Source organism: Leptopilina heterotoma, unplaced genomic scaffold (genome assembly GCF_015476425.1).
Source record: "Leptopilina heterotoma isolate Lh14 unplaced genomic scaffold, ASM1547642v1 Lhet_53, whole genome shotgun sequence".
NCBI lineage: Eukaryota > Metazoa > Arthropoda > Insecta > Hymenoptera > Figitidae > Leptopilina > Leptopilina heterotoma.
The window spans coordinates 1,126,888-1,151,745 of record NW_025111115.1 but is presented as its reverse complement, the minus strand read 5'-3'; the positions used below and the strand labels follow the sequence as shown (position 1 = coordinate 1,151,745).

Sequence of the window (24,858 nt, the reverse complement as noted above, 5' to 3'; positions counted from 1 at the left end):
TGTTAAAATAAAATCTTAAAAGTATTCTCTACTTGATTATTAAAAAAAAATCCAAAAAAAAGATGGAGAACAAATTTTTTTTTAACCCCAAAAATTGAAAAGTTAATTTATTTAAACAAATTTTATTTTTTAATTAAAATTTTGATCATTTATCTAAAGTACAATTCTTTAGGTAAACTCTTCTCCAATTTTTATTAAAATCGGTTCATCCAATCGCGAGTAATTAGCTATTTACTAAAACGCTACAAATTACTTTGACCTTGAATAACTTTGGTAAATATTCGAATTTCGGAAAACTATTTACAGGTTTTTATTATACCATCATAGGCTATCGAAACATATAAGAATGAGAAAAATCCACCGACCCAATGAAAAATAGGGGCCCACTTCAGGAATTCTTACCCAGTTATAATTTCATATATTTTACTGTTCGGCTGTAAAAAAATCTATGTAGATAAGAAATATTTTTTTCATTAGTTCTTCTTTAGGAAAAAAGTATTAAATTACTTTTTATGTACTGAAATCTTTCACTTATTGTAATTATGTTACTAACAAAATTTCATTAAAATGAATAAAATGCCAAATTGTTGAAATAATGTTTCTTTTATTTAAATTATTGTAGTTTAATTATTTGTTCTTTTAATTTTTAATTAAAAATTGCAATCATTCAAATTTACAATTATTATTGTAAATAATATTTACAATATTTTTTTAAATATTTTTTTTTATTTTATAAATCCTTTTTTAAAGAACTAATTTTGTAATAAAAATAGTTTGAACGATAATTAAATTTCCCGCGGAAAACAATAAATAAAAATGGCGGTTGTTTTTTAAATGCAGAGAGCAGACGAAGACGACGTCTGTCAAATGACAAATATTTTGTGTTTACATGTTTCGGTTACCTGATTGATTGTTATTGTTTAAAAAAATACGTTTCCGATAAGAATTGAAAGGCGATAAGTAAATAGCAATTCTCCATGAAAGTGTAAAATAGTTTTCAGTTAAAATGGTTGTTATGAATGAGTGATAGAAAATAATATAACCTCAAAATCTTTTTTCCGGATTGGAAAAAATTGTTTAAAACAGTGCAAAAATATAATGAAAGATTCTTGTGAAATCTCTGAGAACTCATTGATAATGGACACAGGTATTGAGCCAACAAGACACAGATTTCCTTTTTGTGTTGTCTGGACCCCAATTCCTCTCTTGACGTAAGTAACAATATTTTTCATGCATTCAAACAAAGTTTATTTCATTCTTATTTACCTAATGAAAAATAAAAAATTCTTGTAATTTTTCTTTTTAGTTATCTATTCCCGTTTATTGGTCACATGGGAATAGGAACGTCTAAAGGAATAATTGTTGATTTTGCTGGTCCATATCATGTTTCTGAAGATTCCATGGCATTTGGATGGCCAACAAAATACTGGCAATTAGATTATGCAAAAGCGAAGGGAGGAGTTCAAGGATGGGATTCGGCAATTGCGGAAGGTGCAGAAGTTTACAGGGGCAGAATGGTAAAGTAAAACAATTAAGAATCAAATTTTTTTTTATGAATTTTAATTTCTTTTTTCTTTTTACAATTTCTATAGCACAACTTATGTTGGGACAACTGTTATTCTCATGTTGCTTTGACATTAAAATTAATGAATTACGATAACACGAGTCACTGGAATATGATAAAAATCGGATTTCTCATGACTATTTACGGAAAATATATTAGGTAAGTTAAAATTTCGACTCGTTAAATGTTTCTTGAGACTAATTTTCTAAATTTTCTATTTTAGTTTCCGTCATTTCGTCCAAACCTGGGGACCTTTCACTATCATCATCTCTGTAATTCTTCTCATCTACTTTTTAACATAAATTTAATTATTAACTATTTTCTACGATTAATTGTTAATTATTCTTAACGTTAATTAAGATAATTTTAATTGCGATATCGTTAACAACAGGCAATTGAAACAATTAATTTTTAATTATTCTGGAAAGTAGTTAATTTTTAATCAAAAGTGGAAACAAAATTCAAAGAACAAATTTTTTTTTGTTACTATTGAGACGATTACTTTTTATTAATTTTGAGGTAAATTGTTTATAATTGTAAATGTACGTGTATCTTATGTAAATATTTTAATATATACAGTTTATCTAAACATTTTCGAATGAGTAATTCTTTAAATTTTCTATTTTTTTAAAATGAACCAATTTCGATTGATTATAATTGTATTTTAGTTTAAATTTGAATATTATTAATAATTAATAATATTATTTATGTATAATTAGAAGAATATTTGTTTCACATGTCTAAGGATGAGGATTTCAATAAGAAAAAACGGAAGTACAAGCATTTATACTATAATAAAATATGGCAAATCCTAAAAAATACATTCATTAAAGTCCTCTCCTAAGGCAACTTAACATTCCGCGTTTTACAAAAGTATATTCTGTTTAATAGCTAGTGCATATATTTGTTCATTAAGACCTCAAATATAAAATATTTCTTTATGTACAGGCAACAGAATTTAAAATTAAAATTGACTATGTAACTTAAAAATTATTTCGATATAAAGAAAACTCATCACCAAAATCTATTTTTCAAAATTGTAATTAATAAGTATTTAATTCAAATAGTTATTAATTATATAATTATATTTTGGTGACGATCGTACCTTATTTTTAAATAAGTAATTTTTCGTGTTAAACTTAAAAAAAAGACCAGTCAAAAGTTCACATCGTTAGAAATACAAAAAAAAGACTAAATTATAAAATTTGAGCAACAAAAATTTGTTGTTAAAGTTAAAAAAAATTGTTTTCGTTTATAATTACCAATACTACAATTAATGTTACTACTAGGACAATAGTTATTGTAAACAATGTGCATATAATTCGATTTTCGTCTTCAGTTTCATTGAAATCATTCGACTTGTATCAGTTATTCGCACAATCCATTTCTGCGATAACGCTCTTTTCAACTTGAAAAGTGTAATCTGCATCATCATTTTGTATTCTTTCAATGTAATTTAAAATCTCATTTACTCGAAGTCTATCAATATCCATGTCATTTAAAATTGATCTCTCGAAATCTTTACTATATTTAAATGGTATTCCATTTATGTAATTGGGCTGACTGTCAATTTGAGGATTTTGTTGAATTTTGTTTTGTTGTAATGGCGGATAATATGGCATTCCACTTATCGATGGATATAAATTATTTCCTCTTGCATCATTTTCGCCAATACTTCCACCCGGATTACGTCTCTCGATGAAAATAAAATCATCTCCTTGCTCGACAGGTGTTGCCTCCTCCGGTGTATCAGGAGGTGAATCCTTTTGATGCTTCTTCTTTCCAAAAAGCCAAGACATTTTCTATTCGAAAATTTCAAAATATTGATTATCTTTTTCTAAACATTTTATATAGGTATACTTTAAGTACGTGTTAGATTTTAATTTAGTAACTAACTGATAAATTAATCATCTGAGTATTAATTGCATTAATTGATATCAATTAATACTCTAATTGGTATTAGTAAAAAATAAAAATTATAAAGATTATTAACACGATAAACACACTGTAAAAAAAATTTTCTGTAGATTTACAGTTTTGTTCAGAATTTTACAGAAGGGATTTTAAATTCACTACTTTTAAAGACGTTATTTTACAAGTTTCTGTAAAATTCTGAACAAAACTGTAAATCTACAGAAAAATTTTTTTACAGTGCACGTTAAAAATGTCAAATAGAAAAAACTAACCTCAAAAATGAACAAATTGACAGAAATTGAAAAGAATGAATAATGAATGTCAAAGAGAAATTCTTTGTGTGAATGAAATAATACTTATTAGATTGCACGTACTTGGACGTAAAATAGACGTAAAATAACAACAAAAAAACGTACATGAAAGGGAAATAAAAAAATATAGAACTACTTACATGCAATTTTTACAAGGATCTAAAGCAAACAATCTAAAACAAAGTAGAGGATACTTCGTTAATGATAACTAACCATATTGAAAATGATTTCCAATTATGGTATCACCTGAAACAATTAAATTCCAACTGTTTTGATACACTTTTATTTGCGTTTAATTACTGAAAAACTAACCCCAGAACCAGAAATTCCTGGAAATTCCTACTGCTGATATATGTCAGTGTAGCCAACTTGAATTTCTTTGTCAAGTTTGCTTGTAGAAATATATGTTTTAATATTTCTCATATTTTATTTAATATTTTTGATGTTTTAGTTATTTACCGTTATATCTATTTATTATTTGTATATGTTTATTTTTTAAAATTATTTATAATATTATTAATATAGATTCCAATCTTTTTGTTTTGAATTTTTCAAGTTTTGTAAATTGAGTTTTGAATGTTGGCACTACTGATCAGTAGAACTGCAGTGTTCAGTACAATGTCCAAGTGCGCGGTAATTGCATTTTATCCATTTTATTTACTGAAATTTCATAGTCAAAATTAATTTCTATAAATTCGTAAATATCATCTACTGTACTAATTTAAATCGTTTTCTAGAAAAATATTATCATATTTGAAAAATTAGTCTTTGAAATTTAGTCAATTTGGTCAACTCAGCAACTGTGGTGTCAGTTAGGTTAGGTTAGGAAGTAGTCAAAGTTCAGGATTTTTCTTGTTCAACAAAAGTGAGGAAAAATTAATATTTCTTTTGTCATTTCGTTTTGAATTAGTAAATTTTTCAAGTTTGTCAGTCAACGTGAGTGGTAAATTGAGAAAAAAATGAAAAATAGTGAAACGCATGCGTAATTAAATGAAAATTATGTTTTTGTAGTTGATGAAATTGCGTCAAGGTAGCGGTTCGGTCGCATTGTTTTCGTGATTGTAAATGCTCCACTTGTTCTTAGAACAGGTATAATTAGTGCTTCGTTTTGTGTCTTTTTTGTAAATGATCTTTTAGAATAATTGCAAATTGTGAATTTGTCACGTGTTCGTGAATTCAAGATTGACGAAGTCACTTCTTGGAGAAGGTCTTCGTCGCAATTATCAAAGGTAGGTCAAATCCAAGTGATAGGTTTGAATATTATACTCTTATTACCATCACGAGCGTCCCGTCTGTCACCTTTACTATTTATTAACCTAAAATTGTTCAATTTTTCATTATTACTGGAATTGTGGAAAATTTTCTAAATAAATTATTAACAATTGGTGTGTGGGTAAATAATTGAAAGTTTACATGATAATGAGAAAAATAAGTATTATTCACTTGTTATTAGGAATGAATTTTAGGAAACATATTTTTAGGAAAATTTCTTTTAATTGTGGATAGATAATTATGAATTGATTTTGCAGAGGATTTTTAATAATGAAATTATATTTCAAGAAGTATTTATATGTTTTGGGGCTTTATTTTGATTTGTTGTTTTTTTATTGTTTTTTTTTGTTCCTCTGGTACTCTTTCAAGGGATATTTTATTATTTACGTTATGTAATATTGAGACCCTATTATATTAAATTGCTTCATTATTTTACTTTACGTGATAATCAAAGTTTTAATTAAAATCGATTTAAATTGAATCCAAACTTGTAGAGCAAACGTTTTATAGTAAAAATAAAAGTAACCTGTAAATTTTCTTTATATTTCTTTGTTTTCTTAATTTTTACCATTTTTAGAATATAAACGATAGACAATTATTTCAATTTATTTGTAAATTTTCTTTATATAAGTTTATGGGAAAAAATACTGATTTTTGTTTTTGTTATGACAAAAGGTATAAAATAAATTAAATGAATGGAAGTTTTAAATTTATCTACTTGTAGTTAAGGCTTAAAATAACTTTTAACAATTATTGCCTTACCAGGAAATAGTTTTTTGTTTTGTTTTCTTTAAGCGATTGTTTACTGTTGTCTATACATAGTTTCAATTACTTTTATGATAATAATAAAAATAATTTATCTGTTCTTCTTTTATTTATTGTAAAAGAAAAAATATTCTTGGTAGAAAAATTCAACTAGAAAAAAGGGGAGAAATTTTGTATGTATACGGATATTTTTAGATTGAGGAAAAATTGATAAAATCTATCGGATAGACTTAATTTAAAAACTGCCAAGTCTATTGGTCGATTTGACATATAGAATACTGACTAATCAAACAGTTTGATTAGATTCTATTCGACGGTATCTGGAGGTCGACTTCCTGCATTATTGGTTGATGCTATTAGTGTGCACAAGTGACGAGGTGAAATAAATGATTGGCTTTACCTGCCAGTTTCTAAAAATAGATCTCTTCATGTCTACCGATAATTATTAACTTAGTTCCGATGTCATTCAAACTTTAGCATTCTTAATTTTCATAATATATATAGTCTATATCCAGACTGATTATTAACGTCAATATTTTTCCCCTCTAATTTAAAGTTAATTAATGTTTTCAAAATTAATTTTTTCCACGTCAAGATTTTCTCGTATGTTTCTTCTTTTCTCAGAGTTATTTTCGTTGGAATTTATCAGTGTGAAGAGTGAGTTTTTTTTGTAATTTTGCAATCTGGATAAATCGCGACTTGTTAATATTTTTTTCGTTGCTCGTCTCACTCCCGGACGAGGTAAATATATCCATGTGCGACAACTGTATGGACTTCCTCTTATCTTATGCCAAGTGGAGACCTGGTGCATCATCAGAAATCTCCGACACGTGTTTCACATTTTTCGTACATGTGTATTAAATGAAATACACTTCTTCATAATTGTTAAATCTTAATCACAAATCCGAAATTATTAAAATATGGAAATAAACTCAAATGGACAATAATTATTTTTAGAAAAATTATTTAAATTCCACTTGGATTTTGCTTGAGAAAACTTTGTGGTCAACACAAAAGATTTTAATATTTTTCCTTGTAATTATTATTATTTGAATTCAATTTATTTTTTAGAAGACTTCGTTATTATTTGTTACGCAAAAGAACTTAATATTTCTCTTTTTGTTTTTTATTGTTGCAAAAAAATAAAGGGACTCAAAAATACTTTTTTTTGTTGAATTATTAAAGTATAGAATGTTACTGGCATGTGCTGACAAACGGGAGGTGAAAAGAAAAATGAATTTTTCTCCTACTCGGATATTGTTTTAATTGTGTATTAAAATGTTTATGTTTTACAGGATCCAAGGTCGCATGTGACGTATACGGAAGGGTGTGGGTGCGAAAGGGTGGTCAATGCAATGCGTTGTGGAGGAACGACTTTCCAGGATGTCCAGTGATCACCCACCGACAACAACAGCTAAAGGTGATTTCTTGAGAATATTTTCATTTCTAAAAAATTAGTTTTTTTCCTCGAGAGGTGCATAAATTGTGTCGCGACTGCACTACTATTTTGAGTATATGCAAATTGTTTCGTATTGGTCACGAAAACGACGAGGACAAAGAAGCTGTCTCTAATAAACCGAGTGGGAGGCCTTCCTTGAGTCCCACCTCTTTTGCCAATCGAACAGAAATAGTTTAGCACACTCGTCCACCGAAAGGATTCAGGGCAAGTGTCTAGGAAAATTTCTCCTTAAAAAATCACAGAAAAAAAGACAAAAAAGACGAAAAATATGAAAATATTGCTGGAATTTAGATTATTCTTTTGATTGTTGTTTCTAAACGACTTAAAATCTAGGCTAAATAATCGATCAACATTTGAGAATATAATTTCATTTAGATTTCTACTAACGATCTTACTAAAGAATGAGAACATTGTACAGTATGAATACAAAGTAGTAAAATAGCTGCAGGTTAAAATTAACTATACACCTAATTGCTATTTGGTATCTTTGAGACTTTAAAGAATGTGTTGCAAGTTCTGAAGCTATTCAAGAAATTCTCATTTTCAAAATAGAGTCGTACAACATTAAACTTAAATGATTATATTAAAATGAACCACATATTAATATTAAAAAAATTTCCAAATTAATCATTTTGAAACTGAAACGTTATGCATTTTTCTAAATGAGTTAATAATTTTTGAGAATAAAATTTGAATTAGAAACAGAAATAAATTAGTTTCGTTTATTCGAACGTTGAGAACTTGTTGAAATATTTTTTTTTTATAAATAAAAGAATAAATTAGTTCTATTAAATTCGCCCTTAACTAATAAAATTGATAATATCAACTTTTTAAAATTTGTATAAAATATTTACACTTTTTTAACTAGTAAATACCCCCTCGACTAAAAACAAAATAGTAACAAAATAAAATTGTAAAAAAATACTAAAAAAATAGTTTAAAAACTAAATAGTAGGAAAGTTAAATACGGAAAAATTATATAACATATAATAATTCTAAAAAAGCTAAACTAAATTAAAAAATGATAATAACGCGTTTTTTGATCTTTTATTGACATTATTACAAAGGCACGTGTTTCATAGTGAATTTGATACACAATACGGAAACGTGACCCTAAAAGAGTTTCAGAAAGACACGTGTCAACAGGATTTCCGAAGAGAAAAGAATATTTATGAATCATTCGGTCCAGTAGGATTTAAAGTTTCTGCCTACTAATCAAATTTATGATATTCTACTTCTCGTTTCATTTGTTTTTTATCTAGTGATAAATAACAATTTCCCTCCTGACTAGAATTTCATCAATTTTTGTTTTTTTCCTTCTTTATTGCACACACAATCTATTTTTCCAATTTATTCACCAGATCATTTTTTTTCTGGATAAAAATTGTTTTTTATACAATATTTTCCCCTCAGATTAGTTTCATATTGATCTTTATATTTTTTATTTTCTGGTATAAAAAATTGTTAAACTCTTATTTCTTAAATTGTTATAATTACATATGTAATTATATAATTATTATTATTTATATTATATAATTATTATTATTTAAATTATATAATTATATTTAATTACATAATTAAAAGGCATAATTGAAATTGATGAATTGGTTAGTTTTCTATTTTGCAGTCTACATAAAAATTTGTTTATCAACACTAAGAAAAAAATTCTATTTTCATAAATCGAAAAAACTAAATAAAAAAATTCCAAACTTTAGTGTAAATTTTGTGGAGAAATTTACGTGAGTGAAATTTATTTCACGTTCATGATCAACGATTAAGAGAAAAATATACTTTTGCGCAAAAAACAATATTTTCTGTTTACAAATTTTTAAGTCAATGATCAAGAAATTTTGTAAAAAAAATCTTTAGACAAAAATTCGAAGAGAAAAATATTCTTTCTTCTAAATCAATGATTATAAATTTATAAATAATCAGACAATAGTGTAAATTTGCAAAATAATGTTTTTAAAAATTACCAAAGGTATTTTTCTCAATGTAAATTTGTTGATAAAATTGATCTGTAATTATTTTTAATGTATACAGTTTATGACCTGCTTTGTGTTAAAATTAGTATAGAATGTTTTACGTGACTTGGCTAATTAATAATTTCGCGCACATATAATTGACTATATGAATTAATAATGAGGAAATGTGAGGGAAAAAGTATATCCGGTGTATAACGGGAACAAATCAGAAAAATTCTGCTGCCAAAATCAACCTGGATGATGATCCTCAATGACGACCTATACGCGATAGTACAAGTGGTCGAACGTAATAATTCCTACGTCAATTTTATAATAATAAAGAAAAACTTTAAATTTTGATCTATTGTTTAATAGAGCAAAATTTATTTATTTTTTTGTCCCTTGTAACTAATTTTTACAATTGTTAAAAATTCTAAATATTATTAAACAATAATAAAAGAATTTTTTAAGAAGAATTTTTTAAAAAGTTTCTTTTTTCTGTAGTTTTTTATTTAAAAATTAATTTTCTTCGGTATATTAAAATAGAATTTTTTTCGTTAGTGTCCATGAGCACGTAGTTTTATTATTTTTTTAATTACGTCATTGTATGACGTAAAAATATTCAAATTTTATTGACAAATGAATAATATTAAATTAAATTAAAAATATAATAGTTTCTGATCACTTTATTTGATTATGATTTAGAGTATAAATAAAATTTTGTTTCCTAAAAATCAAATATATTCACCATATCCAATTATAATTTTGTGAATAACTTTTTATTAACATGGATAATTAAAATATATATATATATAGATAAAGATGAAATAAAATACCGTTTATGAAAACCGGTTCTATTAAACGTTCATTGCCTAAGCAAATATTTACGAATTAATTTTTTTAATTCATATATGTAGAATTTTTCATTTGCTGGAATAGTCAAAAAAATTTTTTTTCAATCTTTATAAATTATATACATTTTAATATTTTATTCCCTAATTAAATTATAATATAATAATTCAAACAATAATATTATTCTAAATATTTTTATTATTATTTATTTGCGGGACAAGCCTTTTCGTAAAGTGACCATACGTCCCGGATTCTGCGGGACTGTCCCGGATTTTTCCCCTTCGTCCCGCAAAAGCTAGCGTCCCGCAAAACGTCCCGCATTTGACATAAAATGTCCTGCATATCCCGGAAAATAGTTAAGAATATCCTGCATCTACAGGTTAGCACAGTAGCGTATATAAGTGTGAGAGAGATAGACTTCGTGATATTTTAAGAAAAATTCAATTGTCAGAAACATATGTGATTCAATGTTACAAAATAAGCATAATATAAATATGTAAATGTCATAAGACGCGCCTTTGTTTCAATTCTGCTCCAATTGACTCCTACAAATTCCCTGATTCTTTTTTCTTGTGACAAATGACCTTTTTTTTTTTTTTTTTTACTAAATCATATACACGGAGAAAAATGAGTTTGCTATTATATGGATAGCGAATTTTTAGCTATTACAGCTAATAATTAGCTGTTTTAGCAAAAAAAAAGTTAGCTAATTTAGCTAATTATTGGCTGCACTAGCTAACAATAATTGCTATCCATATAATAGCAATTAAGGTTAGCTAAGGTAGCTAAAAATTAGCTGAAATAGCTAACTATTTTTCTCCGTGTAAATAAGCGGGCGTCCCGCATTGACACTATTTCCATATGGTCACTTTACTTTTCGTACAAACATTAGTATTATTTTTTTTATATTTTATTTGTTATTATTACTATTATTATATCAAATGAATAGAAGAAAAAAAATATAATAAAATAATTATATGATGAAATAATATTGGAACCTTATGTTAGGGGACGAATTTGGAGCATTCTCCTGATAATGAGGGTTCTATTTTGTATATTTTTATGATTATAGCAAGTTATAGATATAAATAAGCAATTAATAAACTAAGTTTTTTTTCGCTTGCACGTGCGGTTTTTACACGTTAATCGACTATTTCCATAAAACTTGGTAATAATTTAAAAATATAATTTTCGTTATTTTGCACAAACATAAAAATATGACGAAACAAACATTAAAATAGATGAATAAAAAATTGTTTTTTTTTTAAATAAAAAAAATATATGAAATATACACGTGCTGCCCTATGACTGATATGAAGCTTTTCTTGCTTTGTAATACAGGAAAAATGTATATTTTTCTATTTTTTGTTATAAGAAAAATGTTTTTCCTTTACTTTTATCATTGATAATAATACGTAAATTATTAAATTCTAATAATGAATGTTTTTTGTCATTATTGTTATCTCCAATTTTTTGTGACGAGAAATTATGAAAATTTCTGATAGTATAGAATTCGTCATGAATATATGAATATAAGAAGAGAAAAAAAATGAATAATGAAAAATAAAATGAAAAGTGTAGAGCAAAAAGTGCGCCAGATGTATAAAGATGTGGGTGGATATTATCTTTCGATGAGAAACTTACGTGATTCGACAGAAATATATATTGTCTACTCGGTATGAAAAGACGTTCACAAACTATTATTAATCGAAATTGTCATGCCAAACTCTTTAAATAGATTTCTCAGTAAACTTAAAAAAAAATTTTCAAGAAGAATACTTTTAAAACTCATTCATCAAACTATTTTATATAGAATAAATATTTTCAAAATTTCGAAATTTTTTGTTTCAATATCAAAGTTTTTTCTAAACCAGCGGAAGTTAGGAAGATTTCTGTTTTATTTTAGAGCTTTAAAAAATTATTTTAAATAAAAATAATATTTCGAATTTAAATCTTTTTCTTGTAAATTTATTAACTTCTTGAATCATTAATTTTATTGTAGTTTTGATAAAAATTATGATCCACAAATTTTGAACGTTCAAATAAAGGAAATAAATAAACAATAAGTAATTTTTTTGATAGTGGCGTAAAATTATTCTTTTAAAATTTGAATTTGAAAAATAAATACATAAATTTCGTTGATTTGAACGTAGAGAAATTTAGAAATAAAACATTAACAATTGAAAAATTTTATTTGAACATTCAAATCTTTATAAATTTTGAAAGTAAATAATAGTTTAAATGCTGATAAAATATTTTTGATTAAATTCAAAATTTCGAAATATTTCATATATTATATTAATAAACAGAAATTGGAAAAATAGGTTAAAAAATATTTAGTGTTTGCTTTTTGACAGTTTCTTATGAAATAAGCACGATTAAAATGAGTGTGTGTAATATTGTTTTTTAAAAAATAATTAGAACAAGGAAAAATTTCTCGTATATAATTATTATTAATATTGTTGAGGAACAGTACATAACGTGTAATTAGAAAATATTTAAATATTTATAGATTTAACTTTGTAATAGTTAAAAATTTAAAAATAGTGAAAAACGCATCATATATTGTTTTGAAAACCGTACATTTTCATTTTGTGATTGACTTTATGATTAATACTCATTAGCCAATCAATATTTGAAAAGTAATAATCATTTAATGACTACAGTTTTTCTTAAATGTCATAGTAATTTTCAAAGAAACTCTTATAAATCAATATTATAGAACTGGTTTTTTTTCTCCCTCACTCACACAAAAATAGAAAACCGATAATTCAATAAATTATAAGTCAATTATACTTGGCGCTTGTTTATATTATCGCTTATAAAGATAAATGTTTTCTGATTTTAATACAGAGAATGTTAATTTTGTTCTAAAACGCTTTGATGTAGAAAATTTTTTGAAAACTATTTAGTTAATTTTTTTCCTTCTTTTTTCAATCAAATTTTTAGATTTTAAACTTTTGGGAATTTTAATGAGTTTTTTTGTTTGTTTCAGGTACGAATCAAAAAAAGAGGTTTTCAAATTTTTCGACTTTGGTGAGTTTTTAATTTTTTGAAGCAGTTTCTTAGAATTTAAATAAAAAATTTGGAAACATTTTGCAAGTTTTCGTTTTAACTTAAATTAGAAATTTAAGTTCTGATATAGATTTGAACAAATTATTAATATTTTTGACAATAATTTAATTTTTAGACCTATTTTGATTGATTTTTTTAATAATTGAAAACTTTCTTACAATTATTAAAAATAATTGATTTAGTTTTAAAAAATAATTTTCCAACCTTCAAAAGTGTTTAATTTTTAATTTTTATTATGATCCTGTCAAAATTATTAACAATTTCTAAATGTAAAATTATGTTTCTAATTTTTATTGAAATCGCGGAAATTTGTGAAAATACTTTCAGTAGAAAATATATTTCGTTCATTTGAACAAAGATTTTCTTTCAACTCTCAACGTTGAAAACTTGTAACTTGTGAATGATTTTTTATTGACAGTGATTTTAAAAAATATTTGTAAATAAAAATTCGCTTTTATTTGAACGTTGAGAATTTTTTTAACGTTTTTTTGTAAATAGAGAATAAAATTTGTAAATATAGGTAGATATATTTGCAATTAAAAGTGAAAAAGTTGAAAGTTCGTGCATAAACTAAAAATAAAAAGGAGAATAAATTTGCATAGAGTTGAAAATAATAGGTTTTGTTTCTCCGTTCATTGTAAAATATTTATTCGAAAACGTCGAGTTTTGCAGGAAACTATGCGAGTGCTTGAATATGTAATAATAGATAATAATCCAATGGATCAAAACGTCACGTTTGGCTTCTTGATAGTCGATTACGTTGTCGTTCATGATCTTGACACGTGTCGATTAAATAAACAGTGAGTCGTTATTACCAGAAGAGGTAGTGTTTTCCTTTTTCTTTATAAAAAAGGAGAGAGAGGATGACTCTAGGCAATCAGTTATTATATTAATGACACTAATCCGGGAAGTGAAGGTCGGAAAAAATGATAAATATTTCTATTTCTATTTTTTTTTGGTCGATTCGAGCGCAATCTCACGTTACTTTTGTGAGATGATCTTGAAAATATCCCTTGTGATGCCAAATCTCTGTCAACTAGACGTGCCAAAAGGAGATTTCGGAAAAGCGAATTTCACTGCTCGTTTATTTATTCTCGGGATGCACTCTCTCGCCTATTATTATTTGCGGTTTCTGAGTGGAATCTCACTGACCCCACTGAGCCAGGAAGAGGGCTTGGACCAAATACTATGCGTCTGCTTCCTTCGGGCACTTCGCCATTGCAGTGCATTGCAACCAAGACGAAGACGATCAAAGTCTATTTTCAGTTGTTCCCGTGAAATTTGCTTTTATTTACTAACTACTACTATTAGTCACGGCTAATATTTTCTTTACAGTTTCAGGGAATTTTTTCCCTTAAAAGAAACGAACGTATTGCAGGGTTCGAACAAAGTCCGTAAATTCCGTAAAGATCCGTAAATTTGCTTCAAGTCCGTAAAAGTCAGTTCTTCTTCTCCAAAATTCAATTATTTTCAAAAATTTTAATTCAATTCTTGGCAAAATTTCAATTATTTCAATTATTTTCAAAAAATTTTCCTCAATTCAATGATTTTCAATATCTACTATTTTAATAAAATTTTCCAAAAGAATTCAATTATTTAAAAAAATTTTAATAAAATTCTACGCAAACATCTAATTATTTTCGTAAAATAATAAAAATTTCACAGGAGTTCAATTATTTACAAATTTTTTTTTAGATTTCTTCATAATAATTCAATTATTTTCATAAATAATAAAATTTTTACAAGATTCAATTATTTTCGTAAATAATAAAATTCATCACAAGAATTCAATTTATTTTGAAAATTAATAAAATTCTTCGCAGAAATTCAATTATTTTCAAAGAATCAAAAAAAAAAAAAAATTGTCAACATTTCAATTATTTTTATAATTGAATAGCGAAATTCTTCGATAAAATTCAATTATTTTTAGGAATTTTAATAAAATTCATTGCAAAATTCAATTGTTTTCATAAATTATAGTATTCGTCACAAGAATTCAATTATTTTGAAAAATAATAAAATTCAATTATTCTTAAAAATTTTAATAAAATTCATGGTAAAGTTTCAATTATTTTAAAAATTTTTTCTTAATTCAATGATTTTCAATATTCTACTATTTTAATAAAATTTCCCAAAAGAATTCAATTATTAAACAAAAATTTTGACAATATTTTACACGAACATTCAATTATTTTCCAAACAAATAAAACTTTCACAGGAATTCAATTATTTAAAATAGAATTTGCATAAATTTTTTCGAAAAAATCAAATGATTTTAAAGGCATTAAATTCTTTTAAATTCAATTATTTTCATAAATTTTAAAACTCTTTTCTGGAATTTAATTATTTTCATAAATAATAAAGTCATTCGGAGGAAGTCAATTATTTTCATAAATAATAAAATTCATCGCAGAATTTCAATTATTTTTAATACTTTAATTCTTTATGAGAACTTAATTTTAAGAAACAATTAATTATTCAATAAATTATTTAATTCTGTATTTACATAATTGAATTCTCGTAGAATTTTTTATTAAAAATTGATTTAAAAATGAATTTCAGTTAAAATTTTAGAAATAATTGAATTTTGAAAAGGTTTTTAATTAAAATCTTTGAAAATTTGAATTTTTCAATTTATTACGAACAATTCAGTGGATTTAATTTTTTTTTGAATAAGTTTAATTGCGGATTCTTTTTTAAATTATTTGAAGTTTTTATTTTCTCATATAAAATTGAAGAATTTCCGAATAATTGAAATTTTGTAAAATTGAATTATAAACAAATGAATTTGAAAATTCTTAAAGAATTTTTTCAAAAATTATTAAAAATAATGAATTTGTAGAAGAATTTCAGTTAAAAACACTAAAAAAAATTGAATTTTGGAGAAGTTAGAAATTATTGCAGAAATTCAATTCTTTTCAAAAGTAATAAAATTCTTTGCAGAAGAATTGAATCTTAGGGATTCAATTCTTTTCAATACAATTTCAGTAAAATTCAATAATCAAATTTTTAATTATAATTATTAACAGACACAATAATTTTAAAAAGTTGAAGAAAATTGTTTGTTTAATTTAATTATTTTTAAAGTTTTTAATTAAAATTATCAAAAAAACTACATTATTTTCAAAAAACTTAAAGAAATTCTTCAAAAGAATTTAATTATTTAGAAAAAGTCTAATAAAATTGTTTAAAAGAATTTAAGTATCTATTCTTTAAGAGAATTCCATTATTTTCAATATTGTAGTAAAATTCTTTGAATCAATTAAATTATTTTGAAAAATTGTAACAAAATTCTGAGAGGAATTTAATCATTTTTTAAAAATGTTAATAAAGAAGAAATTTAAGAAATTCTTCATAAAATTCAAGTACTTTGAAAATTTCCAATCAAAATTATTAAAGAAACTCCATTACTCTCTAAAAATTCAATTATTTTAAATAAAATTTTTCGCAGGGGATTCAATTATTTTTAAAAATTTTAATAAAATTCTTCGCCTCAAATTCAATTATTTTGAATGCATTTTCAATAAATAATTTTATCACTGGATCTTCTTTAATTATTATAAAACACGAAGAAATCGATTTTCGATTGATATCTTCATGTTTTATAGTTATGGAAAATTTTAATTTTAAGTAAAATTTGATCTTATTTGACTCGGACTGAATAAATTTTTGTCAGAAATTGGTCCGTAAATGGTCTTTAATTTTTCATTTTTTATCCGTAAAGTCCGTATTTTTAAATACTTTCACTGGTTCGAGCCCTGGTATTAGATAAATTCAAAATTGCGCCCTCAAACTTTAGAACAAATTTTTATTATTTGGACGATATTTCGTTACTCAAAATTGATAGTAGAATTAATAGCATTTCATAACAAATATCTTCTAAAATGAAAATAAGTAATTTTCCTATAGTTCTCAATAAATATTTTACAACTTTATAAAGTTTGTTTAATGCATGACCTAATATGATTAATTTTTGAATTTGAAAAAGAAATAAGTACATTTCATTAGAACATTTATAATTGCATTGAAAAACTGTTTTTAGAAATGATGTGAAAAACAGTTGCACTTTTTTTGAATTTGAAACAAAGAAATAAAAATGATAACAAGAGCGCGTGGCTTAGTAATTGTACGTATTAGAATTATAGTTGTATATGCGAATTCAGCATGATCCAACGATTCATTGATGGAGATTTGAGTTATATAGAAAAATATAGTTAGAGAGAAGATACACACATGAGAGGTATGAAGGCGCCGACAATAAACACAAAGTATATATCACATCCGACCGGAATAAATCGAATGAGCGGGTTGGTCATTCGAAAATAGATCGACCAACCACCGGTCATGTCGGAGTTAACGACTCATAAGAGATGTCGTTAATGTATCTTATTCTGTTGGATGTATTTTTAGACCTTATCATAGTAATAACCTCAAGGACGTATTGCAAAATAGTTAATCGAACGTCGCACAATCGACGCACTTTTATATATAAAACGATAAAACTTATTTTCTAATATTATTAAATGAGTTTGTGCTCTTTATTAATTATCTCAATTCTTATAGTGACAAAATTTTCTTTCAGAATTCTTCTTGAAATGTTTGTATCTTCAGTCGGAAAAAAATTAAGTTTGAATTGAGTATACTCTATTCTTTTTTTGTGTAATTCTTATTTTTGGTTGTTCGAAATTAGGTTTGTTTAACCTGAAAAAAATTTATTTGATTTAAATAATTTGGTTCAATTTAACAAATTTTGCAAATAAAAATCAAATAAGAATCGTTTTTTGGATTATTAACAATAATTAAAGAATCAATTCTATTTATTAGTCCTTTGAAAAAGTATAGGCACGACCCCAAGTAGAATATTTGTTTAGATGAACAAAAAAATTTAATTGAATGCAGTGACGTATCTAGTTCATTCAAATATTTACCCCAATTATTATCTACTGTATTATTTATTAATCATTTTGTTTCCTACTATAGAAGTTGTTTACAAAAAGATTTACTGTTTTTTTATGAATAGAATTCTTCAATTATATTCCTTTGTTCAGTCGTCATCATCGATATTGTAGAGAGTTTTCTTCCAAGTTACTACGGAATAAAAAAAAAGTTTTGTACAATCATTATATTCTAAAGAAGAGTTATTTTGAGAGGACTCTGTTTTTAGCTTGCAGGTGGTTCTCTGTTGAAGTGTATTGTTCTAATTTTGTATATTTGGCTCTCAAGTAAAAGAGGCCAACCAATTTGTAGTTTGCGAAACATCACCTATTGATTATTAACCCAAATATTTCATTTTAACAAATATTACTGTAATCTATTGTTCCTTTGGTTTTTGCCTTTGAAAAATTTAGAAAACTCTATCGACTCTCTAAATCTGAATTAGTTAAAAATAACTGCTCTAACTTTGAATTATAGTTAAAAATAACTAATTATTAGTGAATAAATAATTACGAAAAAAGTCAGATTTTACTAATTGATTTAGTTGTCTACAAAAAGAGTTATTTTAACATAATTTAAAACTAATAATTACACATTTTTAACTAATTTAAAAGAGAGAATTTCGACTTTGCGAATTCTATAAATTAAAATGAAATTTTGTTTATATCAGACACCGTATAATTTTCATTTTAATTATTGATTGAATTTTTTTCTATAGAGTATTTTTAAAAATACAATAAAACATGCGCGATAATGCAGATTCTTGGATTATTAATCGTTAAAGTTGTCTCTGAATATAATGAAAAATTGAATAGTCATGGTTTAAAAATAGAATGACTACTTTTGGTGTGGTTTATAATATTGTCATATATATGTATATATATATATATTCATTTTAACGAGAGGCAATTAAATGTTGAGTTAATGCATTTGCACATTTATGATTATTCAGTCGTACATATGATATGTGCCTCTGCAGAGTGTAGGTATAATATTGAAGGGTCCTTCTTTTCAATAAATCGATATTTAACAACTTGAACGAAAATTAGGTCAAAAGGAAAATTTTCTTCTTTTTTCATGTGGAAAATTATTTATTGTCAATCAACTTTTAGATGTTTTACATTTATAATGCAAAGGACTCGAAACTTTGTACTTATTTTTTGTGTAAAGTTTTTGATCAGACATTGTAGTTAGTGGGTAATTTTTGTGTTAAAGTAGTAAAAGTAGTTTTCGAAGTAATTTAAGGAAAATAAAGTTTTCAATGTTCCAATTCAATTTTTTCCTGGTTAGATATTTTCAAAATTTAATACTAAAATGAAAAATAATGCAAACCAAATCAGGGTTGCCACGCAACCTGGAAATATGGAAAAAAACCTGGAAATGTTATAGGAAATTTTATAAACCTTGAAAAAAATTTGGAAAAGTCAAGAAATTTTGATCGAAATCCTGGAAAATTGTTGTTTTCTAAAGTTATTGTGTTTATTCTTGAAATCTAATTTTACTTAAATATTTCAAAATTAATTCAATTTTAAAAGAATTGCGTTTACAATTTTCATAAGTAGATGAAGTTTAAAAATTTTGATTTAAAATTTAAAAAATTCAAGTCTTTAAAAACATTTTTGAGAAAATTCTACGCAAACATTTAAATATTTTCATAATATTCTGACCAGAATACATTTTTTAAATTATTTAATTATTTCAAAAGTTTTAATGCAATTATCTTAGTAAATAACAAAATTCTTTACAGAAATTCAATTATTTTTAAGAATTTGAATAAAATTCTTTGCAAAATTCAATTATTTTTAAAAATAACGAAATTCATCACAAGAATTCAATTACTTTCAAAACTAACAAAATTCTTCGAAGAAATTCAATTATTTTAATAAATTTTAACGAATATCTTGTCAAGAATTCAATTATCTTTATCAATAGCAAAATTTTTCGCCAAAAATTCAATTATTTTCAAAAGTCATCCGCAATTCAATGATTTTCAATATTTACTATTTTCATAAAATTTCGAAAAAAAATTCAATTATTTAAAAAAAATTCATAAAATCCATCTAAAATTCAATTGTTTTCATAAATAATAAAACTCTTCGAAAAATTTCAATTATTTTTAATACTATTTTAAATTATATAATCAATCGAAAAATTCAATTGTTTGAATTGAATATTAAAATCATTATAATGTGAATTTTTAAGAATAATTGTATTTTGAAAAAGTTTAATTGAATTCTGTTTTGAAATTATTTCAGGCTTTTATTCTCTAAATATTTAACAGAAGAATTTCTGAATAATCAAAATTTAGTAAAATTGAATTGAAAACAAATGGATTTTGAAAATTCTCTAGAAACTTTTGCAAAAATTTATTTATTTATTTATTTATTTATTTATGAAAATAATAAAATTCTTGCAGCGATTTTTATTTTTTAAATAATTTAATTTTTTTGAGAAATTTGATTAAAATGTAATTGAATTCTTGCAAATAATGTTTGAAAATAATTACATTTTTCGAGGAATTCAATTATTTTTAATACACTTTTCATCAAACTTCTCGAAAAATGAAATTATTCTTTAAAATTTTATTAAAATTTGTCAAGATAATTCAATTATTTAAAAATTTGTTGATATAATTCTTTAAATGAGAGTCCAATTTTAAGAAACATTCAATTGTTAAATAAAATATTTATTTTTGTTGTACCTAGTTAAATAATTCAATTCTCGTAGAATTTTCTAATTAATATTGATTTAAAAATGAATTTCAAATTAAAATCTTTGAAAATTTGAACTTTTCATACTTTCAATCTGTAGAATTAATTTTTCTTAAAAAGTTTAATGGATTTTTTTTAATTATTTGAAGTTTTTAATTTCTAATATACATATTTAATTGAAGGATGTCAGAATAATCGAAATTTCCTAAGATTAAATTATAAACAAAAGAATTTGAAAATTGACAAAGAACTTTTTCAAAAATTATAAAGAAAATTGACTTAAAGGAAGAATTTTAATTGAAAATTCTAGAAATGAATAATCGTAATGATGAAAATAATTTTTGAAGAAGTTATAGTAACAAAGTAGCAAGTTTTATAATAATATTCATGTTATTGAATTCCAAATTTTTGAATATCTTAATTTTTATAAAAAAAATTAATGATTAAATATTTATTTAAAAATGAAGTTATTGAAGTTTTCGAATAATTTTCGTTTTGAGAATCTGGAAAAGTTCCGTTTTTTAAGCTGGAAAAGTCAGGGAATTTGAAAAAAGCAAAAGCGTGGCAACCCTGCAAATAAAAATTGAAAGAACTAAGATGGTACATTACTAAAAATCGAATTTTAAAGATTCAAAAAGTTCTGAAATATTATAAAAGCTTGTATAAATTTATATTTTTTAATACACGGGTACAATAAAATTCGAATTTGAAAAAGAAGCAATAAGTTTGAACGTTTAGAACTTGGACCCAAAAATTAGTTTGATACAATTAAATATTCTAGGGAATGTGTATTTTTAAGTACAGTATTTTTTGTTTCTTTTTTCGAAAAAGTAAAAATAGAAATTTGTTTTTTCGATTATATTTTTGAACTCGAATTTATTTCTCTTGTCTTAAAAATAAACATGAGAATAGTTTCTGTTATCGCATCTGGTCGGTAACCGTTCTTATACATATTATGAAAGCATAGTAGTGTAATCACCTCTCTTTGTCCCCGCATCGCATCGCATCGCAGGACCAGAGTCCGCGTATTATGTGTTTGTATGTATATATATAGAATTATAAAATTATTATAAACGATTGGATCTTCGAATATGACATGTATTATGCTTCCGATTACACAACAACTTGCGCAATGGTTTTAGAATAAGGCAACGAGTGTATTTCCGCGACGTTATAAATAAACCACTTGGTTATGCTCGCCATTATGCATGCGCACATATTTGCGCGCTTACGTTGCGTTAAATGCATTTTACCTGCACTTGCATCTCAAACTTGTTGGGTATATATATTGTATATATATAAACAATATAGATGTACACGTGTGCAAGCTTCTTTATAAATATGGATATTGAGTCTGCATATACACTTCCTGTTGATTGTATTACTCACTATAGTTGATCTTGTAACAACGCCGATTTGTTTGTTCATTTATTATTTATGTGCTGTGAAAACTTTTTCTACACTTCACAAATAGCTGCAGTTTCATACTGTTTTGATAATGTTTCTTTTATATTATTGAATTCTTCATTTCTCTTTGGTTTTACTTTAGAAGAAAGTAATTATTAAACTTTGTTAAAGTATTCTACAATTTGGGGACCAAATGCGACAAAGAGAAATTAAATGTTAGCCACAGTAATTAGTTTTATAGACACCTAAAGTTTTAAATCAAATTGTTTCTAAAAATATATATATATATATTTATATGTTCGTTGTTAGAAAATGCAAAAAAATATTAATGTCAGTGTTTCTATTTTTTAACATTTTTTTCTTTTTTTGTTGAATGAAACAATTTAGTTATTTATCTCCCAATAGACATTCAGAAAAGTGACAAGCGAAAATTACATTTCGTCAGGCTGTACGCGGTACACAAGCTAAAATTAAATTATAGTGATTTATTTGAGACATTTTAATTTGATCACTTGCGTGTCTCCTTCAAAGTCCCTTCTAATTTAATAATAATTATGTTTTTGTATTATTCATATCTCGATATCACTAATTTTATACAAACAATGAACATTTTCTTCATTTCTTGTTCTAACATCTCGTCGTTGTGTTGTATATTGGATGTCGTTGTACATGTTAATTTTCTTTTAATTATTAATTTTATTCGCAGTTATATGCGCAGTCACTTTTTACTATAAAATATGAAAATGTCGATTAGTTCAATTAATTGAATTAATAAACTTTTTGGAAAACTAATTTCTTCTCTAAATTTGAGCCATGTCGAAATTATAACTGATTTGAATTAGTGATTCACTTTTTGCTTTCAAATCAGTTAAAATCAATAAATTTTAGCTGATTCAGAAGCAAAATTCAGAAGGAAAATGTCAGTGGCTAATTTAAATAAGTTAACATTTCGACTCTGATTCAGATTTAGAGTCCTTTCTTAATAATCGAATTGGTGTTAAGAGTGATTATAAATCAAATTTTCAGAGTAGTGATTCATTAATTATTTTTAGTTATATCATTCTCGTTTGTATGTTTCCATTCTTTTTGTTAGAATGCTTCATTACGTGTTTAATTACCATTGATTGAGAGTTACGTCTATTTACGTCGTTATCGCGATACTATAAATAAAATTGGCCAAAGGAGTCTTTGATTTATGTAAGAGACGCGTGTATTGTTAGTCTTATCATCTCAATGGATAAAGTGTAAAAATAGTTTTCTTATTGTTAGTTTCACTTAGTGCTGGACCAAGTAGTTTCCTCCCATTTTTTTACATTTATCAAAAAAAATTTGATTTGTAACAATCAAATTTCCAATGAACAAAACGAAATTTTAAGTTTTTAATTTTTACTACAATCTGTCGAAATTAAATATTTTTAATAAAAAACATTTTGATAGCTTCAATCATTAATTAAAAAAACATTTTGTTCATTTGAACGTTTAAAACTTTTGAGGATTTTTATTTGTAGCAAATACCATTTAATTGACATAAAAAATATTTGATATAAAAATAAATATCTATTTGATACTACAGACAGGTAATTGTTTATTAATGTATATAATATAGAACATTATAAGTAATTGATTTAATTAATTTTCATTACAAATTATTTTCTACTATAATTAGAAAGTACATTTAGAAAATCATTTTAAAATGATGATAAATTATTTTCTGCGTATATAGAAGATTTAGAAAATAGTTTCAAAATTGATGTTGAATGATCGTGATCAATAAAGTTGATTAAAAAGTTTATTTATAGGAAATGGTGGATAATAATTATTTAGTTGGTGTCTGTAAATAGATATTTTTATTTGCGTTTCCCCTTTTTTTTTCTTTATATGTGGAGTGAAACCCTAACGCAAAAGGGTTAATTATAACTGTGAAAAGTAATTAAAGGCAACGACGCAGTAGTGTGTTCGAATGGTTGAACCTGTTGGAGAAACTGTGCTTAACGAGGTGTTGTGCCATAAAGTCATGCCTTGTGTATTACTATGTATACTCCTTGATCATCAAGATATAAAAATCCCCGGAAGGATTTTAAATATCCTTTAAATAGATTCCTATTTTTCTTTTTTTTTTTTATTAATACAAGTTATCTTATTTTAGATTATCCATTATTATCGTTCAACTTGACTAATTCATTTATTTATAATTTATTACACTATTAATTTGATACTTAGGGGGAAAAACGATCCTGAACTTTAAAACTGAATTAGTCACTTCCTTGTTTTTAATTTTTTTTTTAAATTAGCCAAAATTTTTATTGGTTTAACTACATTTTTAATTCTTTTACAGAGTTGCTACAGGTCAGAGAATTCAGGGAAAAGTCAGGAATTTTTATTAAAGTACTGGAAAAAATTAAATTTTCAGGATTCATAATTAGTTTTATTTAATTTTTTAATATATATTTAATTAATTATTAAAAATCATGGATTTATAGAAGAATTTTAGTTAAAAACACTAAAAAAAATTTAATTTTAGAGAAGTTACAAATGTTTGCAGAAATTCAATTATTATGTTCAACAATTTTTTTAAATTCTCATCAAAATTTCAATTATCTTTAAAAATAATAAAATTCTTCTCCAAAAT

At 24.7% G+C, this 24,858-nt stretch overlaps 3 protein-coding genes across 13 annotated transcripts in view; 2 read left to right on the top strand and 1 right to left on the bottom strand.

Annotated features, from left to right (window-relative positions):
* The window catches only part of LOC122508215 (histone deacetylase 4), a 153,617-nt gene that overhangs the window by 26,589 nt on the left and 102,170 nt on the right, over positions 1-24,858 (top strand). For 2 of the 10 annotated variants that reach the window (XM_043621427.1, XM_043621431.1), the window contains exons 1-2: positions 4,462-5,018; positions 7,122-7,246. In XM_043621427.1, the coding sequence (XP_043477362.1) occupies positions 7,177-7,246 (70 nt within the window). In that variant the 5' untranslated portion in view covers positions 4,462-5,018; positions 7,122-7,176. Of the gene's footprint in view, positions 1-4,458; positions 5,019-7,121; positions 7,247-24,858 lie in introns of those variants that run through there. The other 8 variants (XM_043621423.1, XM_043621424.1, XM_043621433.1 and 5 more) reach the window with 7 other exon arrangements.
* On the top strand, positions 835-2,202 carry LOC122508225 (transmembrane protein 222). The gene is made up of 4 exons (XM_043621446.1): positions 835-1,211; positions 1,307-1,517; positions 1,593-1,723; positions 1,788-2,202. The coding sequence occupies exons 1-4, from the start codon at positions 1,099-1,101 to the stop codon at positions 1,864-1,866; spliced, it is 534 nt and encodes a 177-aa protein (XP_043477381.1). The 5' UTR covers positions 835-1,098; the 3' UTR covers positions 1,867-2,202.
* Positions 2,340-4,138, bottom strand: LOC122508228. Of its 2 annotated transcripts, none has more exons than XM_043621449.1 (2): positions 3,930-4,138; positions 2,340-3,366 (listed from the first exon to the last, which is right to left on the bottom strand). In XM_043621449.1, exon 2 carries the CDS (start codon positions 3,361-3,363, stop codon positions 2,929-2,931), a length of 435 nt encoding a protein of 144 aa, XP_043477384.1. In that variant the 5' UTR covers positions 3,364-3,366; positions 3,930-4,138; the 3' UTR covers positions 2,340-2,928. The 2 variants fall into 2 exon arrangements, with proteins under 2 accessions (XP_043477384.1, XP_043477383.1); XM_043621448.1 differs by having other exon boundaries at positions 4,003-4,138.

What these genes read in the sequence shown, in the direction of transcription:
- LOC122508225 (XM_043621446.1), top strand. Translation starts at nt 1,099, where the DNA reads ATGAAAGATTCTTGTGAAATCTCTGAGAACTCATTGATAATGGACACA. An exon ending in AAGTTTACAGGGGCAGAATG is followed by an intron (nt 1,518 to 1,592) that starts GTAAAGTAAAAC and finishes CAATTTCTATAG; the next exon opens with CACAACTTATGTTGGGACAA. An exon ending in ATTTACGGAAAATATATTAG is followed by an intron (nt 1,724 to 1,787) that starts GTAAGTTAAAAT and finishes TTTCTATTTTAG; the next exon opens with TTTCCGTCATTTCGTCCAAA.